Below are 15,560 nucleotides of genomic sequence, written 5' to 3' on the forward strand. Positions count from 1 at the left end.
AGCAAAGGTAATGTGGACATAAAGACTGTGAGTGCGATCAGGTGTGTGTGTGTGTGTGTGTGTGTGTGTGTGTGTGTGTGTGTGTGTGTGTGTGTGTGTGTGTGTGTGTGTGTGTGTGTGTGTGTGTGTGTGTGTGTGTTTGCGCGTGTTTATGTGTGCACAGGGCCGTAATTCACGTTAAAGGTGTCAAGAGCTCTCCGTGCAACCCTATCCCGGTGTGTAATTTGAGAGACAACTACAGCACTTTGCGGTTTAAATATGCAACCTATTGTGCTCACACAGTTGATCTCCCTGTCTCTAAACAGTGAAGTAAATCAGCAGCTTCATGATGCATCAACCCCCCCGTGTCCCCATGGATGAGGGGACCACAGCGACAGGCCGGTGACACATCGCTGTCATCTGACCTGTTCCCGCTGAGCATTAAAGAAGAACTAATGGCATCCAAGTGGCTTGTTTTCATTAGCGCAAGCTAGCTAGCTAGCGTTACCCATGCAGCATCCCCCACCATAACCACCATTCACTCCTTAGGATATCACAGCGCACACACACACACACAAAGGAGGAGGAAAAAAAACTATTCAATTAGCTTCAAATCCCGCATTAATGGCTTTAGCTGTATCAAATTAGCATCTTTATGGGCCATTGCCCCACTCCCAATACTGTGAACATGGAAACGCTGACTGAATTTGACCCCCTCTGGCCTCCTACACGCACACATGCACGCGCACACACACACACACACACACACACACACACACACGTACACACTCAAACCCTGCCACCTCCATCATTGACTTCCTTTAATCAGAATTTAAATGACTTCATTTACTTTACAATCCGCACATAGGCTAAAGAGAGCCTCTGTTAAGAAACCATGGAGGGTTCCTGCATAGGCTATGCTATGGCATTGAGATGCTGAAAATTAATCTTCAGATCTTAACGTAATGAGTGAAACCATGAAAGCCATGCAGAGAGCTTCTCTCCTCCCCTGCGATTCTCACTACTCTTAACAACCCCCCCCCCCCCACACACACACAAAAAAGGGGGGGGGGGAGAAAAGAAAAGAAAAAGGAACCCAAAGTACCGTTAATGGCTCTTTGAAAATGATTTCAGTTTGACTTTCTATTGCCAGGAGAGTGAGCAACGAAGCCAAGAGAGACAGAGAGGGACATGTCTAAAAATAAGAAAGAGGGAGAAAGAGAGAGAGAGTGTGGATAAAGAGATTGAAGGAAAGAAGAGAGATGAGGATAGAGAAAAAAAAAAAGAGGGAAAAAAAGTTGAGTGGAGTTTGTTAAAAAACGCTAATTAGCGAGAGAAGCAGCGAGACACTGAAGACTCAAGTACAAGGCTCCAGAGTGTAAGGCTTTTTTATCATCGTTGGCTGACAAAATGCAGAAAATTAAAATGGTATGGCGTTGAGATTCAGCTACTGCTTCAAAACACACACACACACACACACACACACACACACACACACACACACACACACACACACACACACACACACACACTATATATGCCAGCTCCGGGGAGCCAGACTTACCCAGAGCGGCTGGTGCAAAGAGGCTGGCGAGGAGGAGCAGGCGTGCGGTCCACATGGCACCCTCCTCTTACCGCCCACTGCCCGATCTAGTCCCAGTGGAGGGGTCCGGTCAGATGATGCTGGCGCGAGCCCCAACGCAGCACCCAGGGTTCCCGACACACCCCCCTCCCGCGTGTGTCCTACTGCACTGGTTGATGATGGCGTCCAAAAGCCTATCGGGAAAAGATAAGAACATTCTTCTGTTAGTGAGGGGTGGACTATTTGCAAACACAGGCTAACCAACAAAATGACTGAATAAGGTTAAGCAGTTATATATAGTGTTACAGTGTTATTTTTATTTTTTTACACTTTCAGAGATAAATTCATCATTAAAATCAAAATGATATATAATAAATACAGGCTGTCATGTATTATTTGTGAACCGCTATGCTATAGCCACCCAGGCAAACCACAGACCCTTTTCTGTGATCTATTTCTCTGAAGAAAGGCATGTTTTAATGCATCATTGTTTCATCATGCTCTCATTAAAGTCTTGCGTGTTTGAAGTTGTGATGAAAGTGAAGGGGGTGAGGGAGCATCCCTCCCTCCCGACGCTCTTTGAGAAGACTGACCCCTCCCACGTCCTGTACAAAGGATATGAACTGTTGCCCTCAGGTAGACACTACAGGGTTCCAATTAAATCCGGGAAAAAGATACCAGATTACGTATAAAACATTTTTCATCCCTCTATCAGTGAATCTCCTAAACTCAAGAAAACAAGAACCGTGTGAAATGAGCGGCTGTGTTGCATGTACTTGAATGCACCTATGTCTGCACTTGAGGGTTATGCACTTGGTCTGTTATTGCCCTATAATTGTATGTATTTTTTTTAATGTGGCAGCCTTTATGTCCAAGGCAAATTTCCCTAGGGACAAATAAAGTCATCTTGTAATCTTGTAAATTGTCACCCCTGACAAACAACAAGTTGCTCAAGCTCCCATGTCGGCCAAACCCACAGAGGGTGTGATCAACCACACACTACGACTGCGAAACCGCAGATACGCATTTATGGACGTCTGTTGTTGTTCGCCCGTCGAAGTGTCACCTCTCCCACTGAGGGAGTGAATGATAAACCACTAGGCCTGTAACGATACAGTAACTGCATCGATGCATCGTTTTGAATTTTCAACGATCTACTATATCGATATGCAAACAGCTAAATATCGTATCGTTTGACTTTGAATCGTATCGAATCGTTTTGCAATGCAAATAATCGTATCGAATCGTTCTGCAATGCAAATAATCAATTATATCAATACTAAGTACTTTTAAGAAGAAAAAAAGAGAAAGAGGGGTTTATATCCAGTATCCAGGTATTTATTTTTCACACAGAATTTTTGGGTAAATAAATAGTTACTATATCGATTTTAAATCATTGAATGGAATCGTATCGTTCTAAATTAACCTGTCCTGTATCGTTCATGTATCGTATCGACTAAATCGCTGAATCGAAACGTATCGTATCGTTCTAAATTAACCTGTATCGTTCATGTATCGTATCGACAACCAAGTATCGTGATACGTATCGAATCGTTGTTAAAACGTATCGTTACACCCCTATAAACCACACATCATTGTGGGTCCTTGTGGATGACTGTGTATGAATAAGCATATGCATGTATATTTTTGTAAGAGCTGACGATAACTGCCGTCAGAGATCCAGCAGCATGTGAATGTACTGTGAATCAGAGTCCCCACCGATATATCGGTTTGGCCGGTATATTGGGCATTCTTTTTTTACTTTGTTGATGAAACAACAATGGTGTGGCAGCGGATGTGTCTCAATTTCGTACCTTTTAAAAACGTCTCCAAAATAGCAGATCGATGCATCAATGTATAACGTTATTTATTTGAGTTCCTTTTGTGTGTGTTTTATCATTCCTTGTTTGCTTGTTCATTTGATAATTAAAGATAAATAAGTAATATAAGGTTATTCGTGTTTCTTTTTATTTGTTTAATCAAATATACATTTTTCAAGATTTCAAGATTTTGCGCTTTTTGACCAAATATCAGTCAAAACATCGTAATCAGTGTTTGGGATCGGAACCAAAAATCTGGCATCAGTCGGGCTCTACCGTGAATGTACATAAATGTGAAAATGCGGGAAAACAGTCCAGACAACAAAATGGTTCCCATGGATACTCCCTCGGCTGCATGAGTCAAACATGTCTCTTTGACCTTGGCTATAAGCTCATGAGAGCGTACTCTGGTGCACACCCAGACACCAGCGAATGACATCATCGACAAGCTAGTTAACATAAAATGTGGCTCGCGCATGCTACAGCATGAGCCCGTGGCTGTTGTGAAAGATTAACGCTTGTGATGTGTTGATTGGTGCATTGTTCAAACTAAATACTACATGGAAGTTCACATCTCCACAAGCTATTATGTAAAAGTATGAGAGAATACTGGATGAGCGATCAACAGTCCTGTAGCCAGATGCGATTCCAACGATTATCCCACATCAGAGCCATCTCATCATATTATGGTTAAGCTTTGGTGATTCAGCAATCCAAGCCTTCTGTATTATCCGGTATTGACCAGTATCTGGCTGGGGTAATATCTCTTTGCAAAATGAGTGACGACATCCAAAGAGCGTGCCCAATATACCAATGTCCCCTTGAAAGGCATTACCCGTGCACATTAGGCACCCCATACCGCATTTAATACTGAAGGGAGATAACTCCATTGTAGGACGTCAGAAAATCTGGTTAGCAGGGGTCAAACCGCGATCCCTGCTAAGGACAGCAGCGCCTACACCGCTGGAAAATCCAAATGGGCACCGAAACCCAAAGAAAAATCCAATGCTAAATTCTAATGACATCTCGTTGACTAAACCCCTACCCCAATCCATGTTTACCTCCCATGCGTATGCACTCCCTAGCTTGATAAGCTGCATTCTGGCAACAACATGAAATGATGATATCTCATAATCTGGCTCTTAATCCTAATTTAAAAAAATATATATCCCTGATTAGAAAAATCTGATTTGGAAGGACATTCAGTACAGTATATTATATGTGTTGGGGTTCAGAGAAAGGGAGCATGTTGATCACGAGCGCCTTCACCACATAAACATTTGGACATTAATAACCACTTATTATTATATACCCGTTTGTTGGCCGAGGTCCCCTGGGGGACTATAATGGTCCCCTCATTTTTCCTCACTACATCAAATCTCTGTCGAAAATAGCCAATCTACACACCTATTATGACACGCCCAAAATAGGGACACTGGGGTTCATGTGGTTAATCCTAATAAAAAAAAATCCCACATTTAATCCCACATCAGATTTGGAAGGCCATGTTGTTGTAGCACATTTGTTGGGGTAGAGAGAGAAAGAAAGCAAGCTGATCACGAGCGCCTTCGCCGCATAAACAGAACATTTGGAGATTATTAAGAGGTTGATGTAGTCATCAGCAAAGACCTGGCTAGAAGCCAAGGCCCCGGTACAACAGTGCTGCAGCTTGAATATACTGGCAACGAGTACTACATTCACTCCTGTCTATAATTCTTTATATGTTTTATACCGTCGCTGACAGACGGAAACCTCATACGTCCAAACATGTTACTTTTCAGGAAAATGGAAAAAAAGAGCGTTCTTTTCCAATCTTTTATTTTTATTGTATTGTGTTTTTATTGTGATATGGATCTCCCTTGGGTCTGAAATAATAAAGATTGAATTGATCCAATGTAGTTATTATTTAGTCACAAGCTCTTGTTAATACTTTTCATTGGTTAAGAATTTATGAAACCCACCAGCTCACACCGCTTGTAGATCGGCTATTTTTGCGCATTACTGCTGTACAACAACGTAGGTCAAAAAAAGTATGGGGGAAAAAAGAAAAAGAAAAGGTGACATTTTGAGATATGAGGTTTCTGCCCGACAGTGACGATATGTTTATGTGGTTGCGGGGCTTTTAAGGACCAATGCATAGCAATGTGAGAGGGGTCTGTTATTATTTCGATGGAGGAGATATCCTTGCAAGCGACCAGCACTTTTATTAAAACGCCCTGAAAAGCTGCGGGGGAGGGAAAGGAAATATGCCATGAAATCAGATAATTTGGACTCACTTGACAAGAAATATGTCCGAATGTTATTCCAAAAACACTTGAAAAGACACATGCGGTGGCATAATCAAATTCAAACGAGCCGTCCGGGCTCCAGACAGCAAATTGGCCCTTGCGCCTATATTGTTGAGACACTTTCTAAATTGGTAACAGAGACAGACAAAATGTCGAAAGAATTCTCAGGCAACATATCAGCTTAACCCATTCAATCCGGGGAGCACATCTGTGCCATTTTAGATTTTTAGCTAGAACCATTATTTTATACTTTGGGCTATTCAAAAATAGCAGATATACAAGCTCATAGCGCGGCACTCATCTTGTAGATCTGCTATTTCTTTTAAAAACATTTGTGCAAATCTTTGAATATATATATATATATATATATATATATATATATATATATATATATATATATATATATTATTATTATTATTATTTTTTAACTCAAATCTTTGCTTCTGGGGATTCTACAAATGTCTTCTAAATCCTAACAGTTTTTCTTTTTTTTTACTTATATTGCTATAATATCAGTGGTTCTCAAACTGGCCCCAAAATGGCCGCGGACCCCTATCTCAAAATATTTTGTTCCAGGGACCCCCTCCAAAAGCAAAGATTTGAGTTAAAAATGTATTATATTCGAAGATTTGCACACATTTTCACGAAATGAAATAAATAAATCTAAAATGACACAGATGCGTTCCCGGATTTAATTGGTTAAGACGTCTATAACGTGGCAGGGGTGAACCTTCCAGTCAAAGTTCAAGATATGGTTTTACATGCAGATGATCAACTACAATCCAAGTCTTCATGGTTTTCACTTTCACTTCACCGGGTATCGTGTTGTGAGCTTTAGATCTGCTACTTTTGCTCATTTAGAAAAATGTATAGTGAAAGTGTGTCTGTGTTTATAAATATTGAACCAATGAAAAGTATTAAGAGCTGGATCCATTGGAACACAAGTTCATTTTTTTTCCATTTCCTGAAACAGTTTTGGACATACAAGGTTTCCACCTGACAGCGACGATATAGATACAGTACATACATACATACTGTACATACAAACCCAGTTCCAAATGGCTATATATATATATATCAAAGGAGGCACCATCACAGATTCACATCACATACTCACACCAGATAATCACACACTTCACAAGTGGCCTTTTGTGCAGGGCACTGAAGCCAAACGGTCACAAAAACACAGCAAACCAAGCTGCCGGAGACATAGGCTGCTCGCTTCTATGATAGGAGACACAATGAGAATGCAATGCCGTCCTGCTCTGCGGAACAAAAGTCCATGTTTCCGTGTGGGCGTGTGGGCATCTGAGCAACAGATTGCGTCTCAGAGCTCGAGCGTCGTCTGTGCGTGCCGCGCACTGCCGCGTATATATTTGACTCCACCGTATCTCACAGTACACCCGCACGATGAGTGTTGCTTAGAAATTATCACATGGTGTGGAAAAACACTTCTGTATCACAGTAGTTAATTTGCTCTTGACAAAAAAAAGAAAAATAAGGGGGGGAAAAAAGAAAAAAGGAAAAGTGTGAGCTTAGGCACACGAACAAACCACAAGCAGCAAAGGAACACACATCATAAAATACATATTTATGAGTGGGGCTTGGACCTAGTTCAATCCGGAAAAAAAGTAGTACAAGACGGAACTGCAGCCCACCATTGCCAACAGCTCATGTATTCCAAAAGTAAGTCTTATGATACACTATGGCACTGATCTTTCAAGGGTACTCATTCAAACACAAAGAGTTTTTCTTTTTCTTTCTCATCGTTGGTGTCTTTTTTTGGGACGGGGGGGGTATTTTAATAAGAAACTGGAACAAAATAATGGTGAAACAACATATGGGGAAGCACAAGAAATCAAGTCAACGGATCATATGCGGCTTACCAAGTATCCATTTGTTATTCAAATTATGATCTCTGCACGGTCAAGTTCTTCACCCATTGCTTCATAGCCATTAATTATTCAAGTAACACGGTTACATAATGAACTCTGCCAATTGATTTTCCTTTATAATAAGCCCCCTCCCCCGCCCGGAAGTGATCATGGGTGTTCACTGTTAGATGGAAGATTTCACAGTAAAAAGCAACAAAACAGAAAAGATTTCACAGTAAAAAGCAACAAAACAAAAAGATACTACTCAGATATTTACCGTTACACAGCTCCTGCTAACTTGACAGTGATAACTCCCTTGTTCTCCGCGAGTAGCGAGATATTAGGAGAGAGTCAAACGGGCTGTGTTGCAATTAGGCTTTCTGAGCTGCTGTGCTTTGTCAATGACACGACGCCCGCAACAAAACACTAGCTGTTTCTCAGGAGGGGCTCAGCGTGAAATCTAAATAAATGCTAGGCCTAAATAAAAAACAGCCTCCTGTGCCACACACCTGTCAGGTGTGCCAGCAAAAATAAAAAGGAAGGGCATTATGTCTGGGATTGGCATCGTGTCCCGTCTTTTGTCGGTTAATAACTTTCAAAAGAGGCCTTGTTTATTTGGTGCACTGGAAATTGAAATAATGCTCTAGAGCTAGAATCCATGACAAAACCAACCACTGTGATCTGACACATTACAAACACATGAATTAAAAACTTTTTTGTTTCATCCCCCATGAGGGTTTGCAATGACGGCTTAGAAATTCAATGACTTATGTGATTATTATAAGGCCATTCAACAGCCTTTAGAACAAATGACTTGCAACTATTAAGTCCCTCTTCACCTCATTCAGAATGAGGAGCTCTGGGCTATGGGTGGGGAATTTTTCTTTTATCAGGACATGGCAAATGCAACTGCTTTACACAAGCTTTAAATATTCAAATACACAATAACTGGTTTGCATGTCACTGGCTCTCAAACCGTGATTGTCAGCAGCAACACTGTGTAACAGCGTCACTGAACACTACAGTGTAAAATGTGTTAAAATGGACCCGTGACGATCCATTTTTACAGTTAAATGAACACCGTTTTTTTCTTTCTCCAAGTAAATAGCTTCCACACAACAACAAGCAGCAGCCAATTAAAATGTCTTTCTGGGAACAAGAATCAGCATTTTACAAAGCTGCATAAAGCCGCAAATAGCCGATCTACAAACTCACAAGGCGTTAAGCTGTGATCTTGTAGATCGAATATTTATTCGGTAAGTATAAATCAGACTTAAAGTTCAATATCATTACAGAGTCAGACACAACACCTGTTCCTACCCAGCTCTGTGGAGATGGCTATCTTTGCTGACATCTAAGATGTGTGCCACCGCCTTAACGTCACTCCCTCACCTATACGGAAACCAAAGATGTTTGTCATTAATCCAGAAAGGGACCCTATAGGCGCACCACACAAAGGCAGCGCAACAAAGTGAAACCCGAGCCTCAATGTTATCTGATGGGGGCAGGCTAAGTATGATGTTACGCGTCACGCCTGTTTGAATCCCTCCCACATAACGCTATGTAATGAAGTGGGATCATATTGCTCGGGTTAAATAGCATGGCTCAGATTTTTGTACATTCCATGTCTAGATGCTTATCAGGACAGTGGGGACTAGGGAGGGCTTCATTTTTTTTTTTCTTTTTTTTTTACGAGGCAGACACAATGTTTATGCAAATCAGGTGTCTTGTATAAAATTAATATTAATCAGGCATGCTGTCTTCACGCATGTTGATTGATGAGCTCTCACTTGTAAATCATAAAATATGGCCAGTATATGATTAAAGCCCCTTTTCCTTTTTCTACATACCATTAAATACATTTCTTTCAGCACAATTATTCTGCTTCCAAACAATCCTGATATGTTTAAGGCGAGCCCTCTCACGGCCAACTTTGTTGCATTATATATATATATATAGGACTGAATTTTCAAAAACGATGCTGTCCCAGTATTAAAAAGGTAGGACAAAATAAGGTTACGGTAATGAGGTTCTCTGAGGGAAGCGTTAGGTACTTTCTCATGGCATGGTATGGATCCTTAGGGGCTCACTGTTTCACTTTACACTCAATTTGCTTTTTCACACAAGGCCCTCAAGACAGCTAGTCACTGACAGACAGATAATGACCCTAACTTTAGCCCGCCACGGTTTTCTGAATGGTGCTCCGTGACAGCCTTGTTGAGTGTGAGTGACTGCTTAAATAACAGTGGGCCCCCCCCAAACACGCATATTACTAGAGAAATTACAATGTCCCCTGACACCCGACAAATTCCAACCACGAGACGACTGAAACGCAGAAGTCCATTAGTGAAAAAAGTAGCCGTGCATGCGCCGCCATAGAAAGAAAACAACAGCTGCAAAACAAATGAAAAAGTATTACCATTACAAATATTACGTGGGCGTACAAAATGGGGTGGGTTACACCGCCTCACCAGGGAGGGAAATGAAAGGCCAGGCAGGCACACATACAGTGAGTGAATAAATGCAGATAGATGCATGGTTTAAAGGCAGGGAAAATCTGCCCCGAGACAGTGGTCCATTATGATGCAAGGCTCAAAGCTTTATTTTATACCTCTCTCTCTCTCTCTCTCTCTCTCTCTCTCTCTCTCTCTCTCTCTCTCTTGCCTAATGCGGCACCGATGGATCTTAGAGAGCAAGTGAGAGAGAGAGAGAATGTACGCGCGTGAGAGAGAATATATAGTACAGAATACATAAGAGGGAAAAAAAAGTAGGTGGGGAGACAGATGGGGCAGGGGGTGGGGTGCAAAGGAGGGGTTGAGAAAGAATAGTGAGGGGGAGGGAGGTGATGGAGTGAGAAAGAGAGAGAAAGAGGGGGGGAGAGAGAGAGAGAGAGAGAGAGCGAGAGAGAGAGAGAGAGAGAGAGAGAGAGAGAGAGAGAGAGAGATGAGTGAGATAAATGGGAAGGAGATTGAGATAGGGTTAGAGAAAATAAATAGAAGAAAGAAAGAAAGAGAGAGAGTGATAGAGGAGAGTATAAGCCGGCGTTTGGGGCATGACTTTAATCCAATGTACTCAAGTGTCCTTATATACCATAGTGGCTGGTGTAGGCATGTTACCATGACAACCTCACCTGTTGGCCACTAATCACCTACCGGGAGCCATTGGCACGCTCATGCCCGTTGGCACCGACACTGGCATGCTAGCTCTGCTCGCTCCCACACTGTGCTTGATTTGGGATTCAGGATCTGGATGAAAACTAAACTAAACTGCACGGTATGGTCCTCCAGTCAGGGGTGTAGGGAAAAAAAACAGCCAATCTACAAGATCGGCTATACAAGCTTGTAGATCGGCTATATAAGCTTGTAGATCGGCTATACAAGCTTGTAGATTGGCTATTTTCGGCAAAGATACTTTATGTAGAGGTCAAAAAGGAGAGAGCCTCGTACAGACCCCTGAGGGACTCCGGTAAATTATGTATGCAGGGTTTAAGTGGTTATGTCAACGTCCTATCAGTCACCAGGATCAACAGCATATGGTCAAGAGTCAGTTGAAAACCACAAGGTAGCACTGTAACCGAGCTCCAAAGGCTGACAAAGAAACAACATATGGGTCACATACACTTTAAATTAAGCTCACCCATTTCCCTAATTACTTCCGTTATGATATACGATGTTTGGGTACAACCTAAAATGAGCTTGGGCAATACTTTAAGGGCGGAACGCTACGTGTTTTCTCTTTATTTCTGCTTTGACTTTGAGGTCTCAATTTCCTGCCATGCTGTATTCCCCTCCAATCACATTAGCATAATTTTTCTACCCACTTCAGTCCCCATGCCGGATCTGGGGAGGCAAGAAGTGGGAGAAAATATTTCAGCAACAGCAATCTCAGCTCAGCCTCCGAAACGAGGTACAGCAACTCCAATGTGAATAACACTGTTTCCAGCAGTGCATGCATTTCAATATCATTATCTGATGCTGTACCCAGAGACTCCAGTCACGTGGAGTCGGTGCTCGCATGGGTAAATGTTGTAGTGCCGCCACTACCCCGCGTGTTATGAAGGATGCAATTCAATCATACTGCATACTAAACATAATTTGATCATTTCTATTACCCTCAATGTCATGCATATCTGTGCTACTTTCTCTTCGTACCACTTATTGCTAGGGTACATCTGGGTAGCATGATGATGACTGAAGCACGTGTGTTACCAATAACAGGAATACGTTGTAAATGGTCTGGAAACGAAGGGGTATGACTGTGTTACGAACAACCACAGTGGTCATGACCACAGGGAATTCAAATGAGTTCCACCTGGACTCCACTCTGCAGTTCAATTAGAGAGGGAGAGGGAGAGGGAGAGAGAGAGAGAGAGAGAGAGAGAGACCCAGAGAGAGAGAGACCCAGAGAGAGAGAGACCGAGAGAGAGAGAGAGAGAGAGAGAGAGAGAGAGATTTAATAACTGGGAAAAGAAAAGGTGCAGGTGGGTATGTGTGTGTGTGTGTGAGTGTGTGTGCGAGCACGCAGGCACGCGCACACGCACTCAGGCACACACGCACGCCTGCGCGTGCGTGCGTGCTTTCAATTCATAACTGAATGAGTGGGAGGTGGTGGCATACATTCACAAAGCACAAAGTAACAGGGAAGGGAACATTCTCAGGGAAGGGGAATTTAGGGGAGGGAACATTTCTCACCACAATTTCAATCATCCACCACTGCATCGCGCGTTTATTGTCATGGAGTTGCACCATCTACCACAGAAAGACTACGGGAAAAGAAAAGAAAAATCTTTGTCTACAATGTAATAATAATAATAATAATAATAAACTATTTGTATAGCACCTATTAAAACTGTGTGCTTTACACATGAAGCAAAATACACATGTAGAAACGACAGGAGACAGACTTAAAATGAGGAGCAATAAGCATTAAAAGCTACTCTATAAAAGTGAGTGTTAAGCAGGGATTTAAAACAAGGGAACCACTAAGTGAGCCTGATCTCCAGGGGCAGGGCATTCCAAAGTGTAGGAGCTCTGATAGCAAAAGCCTGGTCTCCTTTTGTCTTTAACCTGCACTTTGTAATGCTTTGCCTGAGGATCTCAAGCTACAGCATTTGCACATACTGTAGGGGGAGAGGAAATCCGAAATGTAGGACGGAGCAAGACCCGACCTGGTCTCGTATATGTACTAAGTCAAATGTTTAAATCAATTACAAAAGAGATTGGCAGCCTGTGTAGGGACGTTAAAACGGCTGAAATATGATCAAAGACGCGACGACGAATGGACTATTTTATAAGGCAAGCGTACAGATAGTTGCAGTAGTCAAGTGTGAAAAGAAAAAAGGGCCAGGGCATGAACAATAACTTTAGTCAGATCAGAGATGGACCAGAACGATTTGGTTTTTGAAATGTTTCTAAAAGGATAAAACGAGGATTGAATAACCTTCTTGACGTGGTGTTCAAGGTTGAGTTCAGGGAATCTTGTTCCGATTAGCATTAGGACCAGGACCTGATCACCTCCGATAACACTTTGACAGTCACCCTCTGACAAACATAGTTGACACCGAGAGGTCACTGGTCTTCTCGTGAACTTGCCGTGTAAGCTCCCCTTTTGTGGTGTCTAGCAGCTGTGGGCAATGCTGGGTGAAGGGTTCAAAGGGATCCTTTTGTCCAAAGACCCCAATGACCTGCCTTTGGGCTGATCAATAAGTCAACAAGGTTGAACTTGTGGGTGGTAGGCAGAACGCTTGAGGAAGAGCAAAGGCCTATTCAACCCAAAGTTCAAAAGTGTCTGTCCAGCGATTTTATGAATACAAAAGGGGTTTTGTAACCTTAAAGGGGACACACAACAAAAGCGTTGTTTCGCCTCAAACGCGCATATGGATTGTACTCACGATGAGGCCAAACTCAGACATTTCCAGGTCATTTTTAGGGATCCCTTGAGCCCATACACAAGTGGCTGGAAAGTATACAATCTATCTTGGAAACGGCTGGCAGCCCTGCCGAAGTCCAAGAGAACCGTTTCCAGAATCATTACGGTTCAAGTCACACCCCACGCTAAGCCCACTGGTTGCCAACCCCTCTCCCTCACTTTCTCCCCTGAACCCAACTCATCAGAAAATGCTCAGAGATAATCATCTATAATTGGAAATTTTGTTCTTCCAGGCCAGAGGCTAGAGAGGTGTCAGACGAAGAGTAGCTTAAGAAGTAGAGGAGGAAGTGGCAAGAGCAATACGGCTATCAGGCCTCCAAGTCTTCAGACCACTTCAAAATCGAGTTTGATGAGAGTCTGATTGGTCTGGGTGAACACTCGCAGGGGGGCATCCCTGGACAGGGACAGCAATCCTTCCCCCTCTTGTCGAGGCGAATGTTCTCAGGTCTGACAAATCACAGCGGGGCTCAACACGTCTGCTCTGGTCATGATGAGTTGGTAATAGCAGACAGGATATAGAGCAGGAGCTTAATATTCTATACTTGGAACATGGAGCAGGGGTGGCTGTGGTTCAGGAGGTAGAGCGGCGGTTTTGGATTTGTACGTTTCCCGGTTCGATTCCCGGCTCATCCTGGTTTCATGTCAAGACACGGTTCAGAGCAATACACTGAAGCCCTAACTGCTGAGGTTGGTGCCTTGCATGGTTGCCGCCGCCGTAAGAGTGAACGTGTTGTGTGTTGATGAATGTATTGCACATAGTAAAGCATTTTGTATAAGAGGTGCTATAGAAATGTAGATTGTTTACCATTTACCAAATAAGGTCACCTGGGTAATTTGAAATCCAAACGTAGCGACTTGAATTTCAGGCTACCTATCTGAACTGGAAATGATGCATTTCCAACATTTAGTTCATTAAATTTTTTGTCTTTGCTTTTTGGGGTTTTTCTCACTCAGTCAAATTTTCATTCTGTCCATAAAGTAGTATGTGACATTAATTCAAATCTGCTCCTTATTCAAAGTGAGCTTTGGTACAGAAAGAAGATCAGCTACAATATGCACCTCTTCAAAGCTCTCGTGACAATATCCAGTGAATGGCGGAGAGTGATTAAAGATTTACAGTATATGCGGCAGCATTGCATGAAATGGGATTCATACCCTACGTGACACGGGCTTGCTGCACAGTCTACGACGTGCTCTATTAGAAACCGCTAAGCTAGGACACCCGAGCTGTACTGTTTACAAATTAAAAACAGCCATTTAGGGCGAAGCGGGGTACTTTCATTCATGATGCTGACTACTGCTAATTAAGTCATTAAGGCACAAGCTAGTCTGATGTACAAATCTGCTAACGCAGGGCTTTCGGAGAATTGAACAGGGGGACAACGGAGATAGAATCACATTGACACCAACCTTGGAGCCATCAGTGAGCATGTCCTGTCCCCCCGTTTTGCATTGCGTGCAGGGGGAGGTGAGTGCTCTAAGCATCATGTCAGAATGTAAATTAAGTACATCTGCAGTGGTGAAGGGGGACATTGCGGGAGGCCGCATGGTTTTGCTTTTTCATGCACATCATACACGCTTCAGGGAGTGGCGTGATGGTGCACACATATACGCACACACACACGCACACACACACACAGAGGCCAGCCACCTTGCGGCACGGCTCACAGAGGAGTAGGAAAATGTATTTGGGACAGGCTCAGCAGGCAACCTGTCAAAATCCAAGAGAGTGTGTGTGTGTGTGTGTGTGTGTGTGTGTGTGTGTGTGTGTGTGTGTGTGTGTGTGTGTGTGTGTGTGTGTGTGTGTGTGCAAGGAGGGGGGGGGGGGTGTTAGGGGGTTCAGCCACATAACAGTAAGATGCAGTTAGCGAATGTCAAGCCCCAGGAGAAGACTGTAAACTACAGCTTTTACAGCCTTGTGATCAGAATTGTGGTCCATATAAGCTCATGCGTGGGCATTCATACGCAGGCATTCATACGCACGCACACACGCACACAAATGCACTAAATTCTGCTGGAATAGAGAGGTAAATGTAAGCGCCTGGCTAGTCCATTATGCCAGTAGCCCTCAGGCTCCAAAGCCAAGCTT

General features: G+C 42.9%; 1 protein-coding gene across 1 annotated transcript in view; it reads right to left on the minus strand.

Annotated features, from left to right (window-relative positions):
• Positions 1 to 15,560, minus strand: part of LOC308102213 (adhesion G protein-coupled receptor L3) — a gene marked incomplete at its 3' end in the record, with an annotated part of 320,985 nt that overhangs the window by 234,763 nt on the left and 70,662 nt on the right. The window contains exon 3 of the mRNA XM_080451813.1: positions 1,544 to 1,755. Within this exon, the coding sequence (XP_080307939.1) occupies positions 1,544 to 1,598 (55 nt within the window). The 5' untranslated portion in view covers positions 1,599 to 1,755. The remainder of the gene's footprint in view (positions 1 to 1,543; positions 1,756 to 15,560) is intronic.

The sequence above is a fragment of the Gymnoscopelus braueri genome (genome assembly GCF_963280865.1).
Source record: "Gymnoscopelus braueri genome assembly, chromosome: 15".
In the NCBI taxonomy this organism is placed as follows: Eukaryota; Metazoa; Chordata; class Actinopteri; order Myctophiformes; family Myctophidae; genus Gymnoscopelus; species Gymnoscopelus braueri.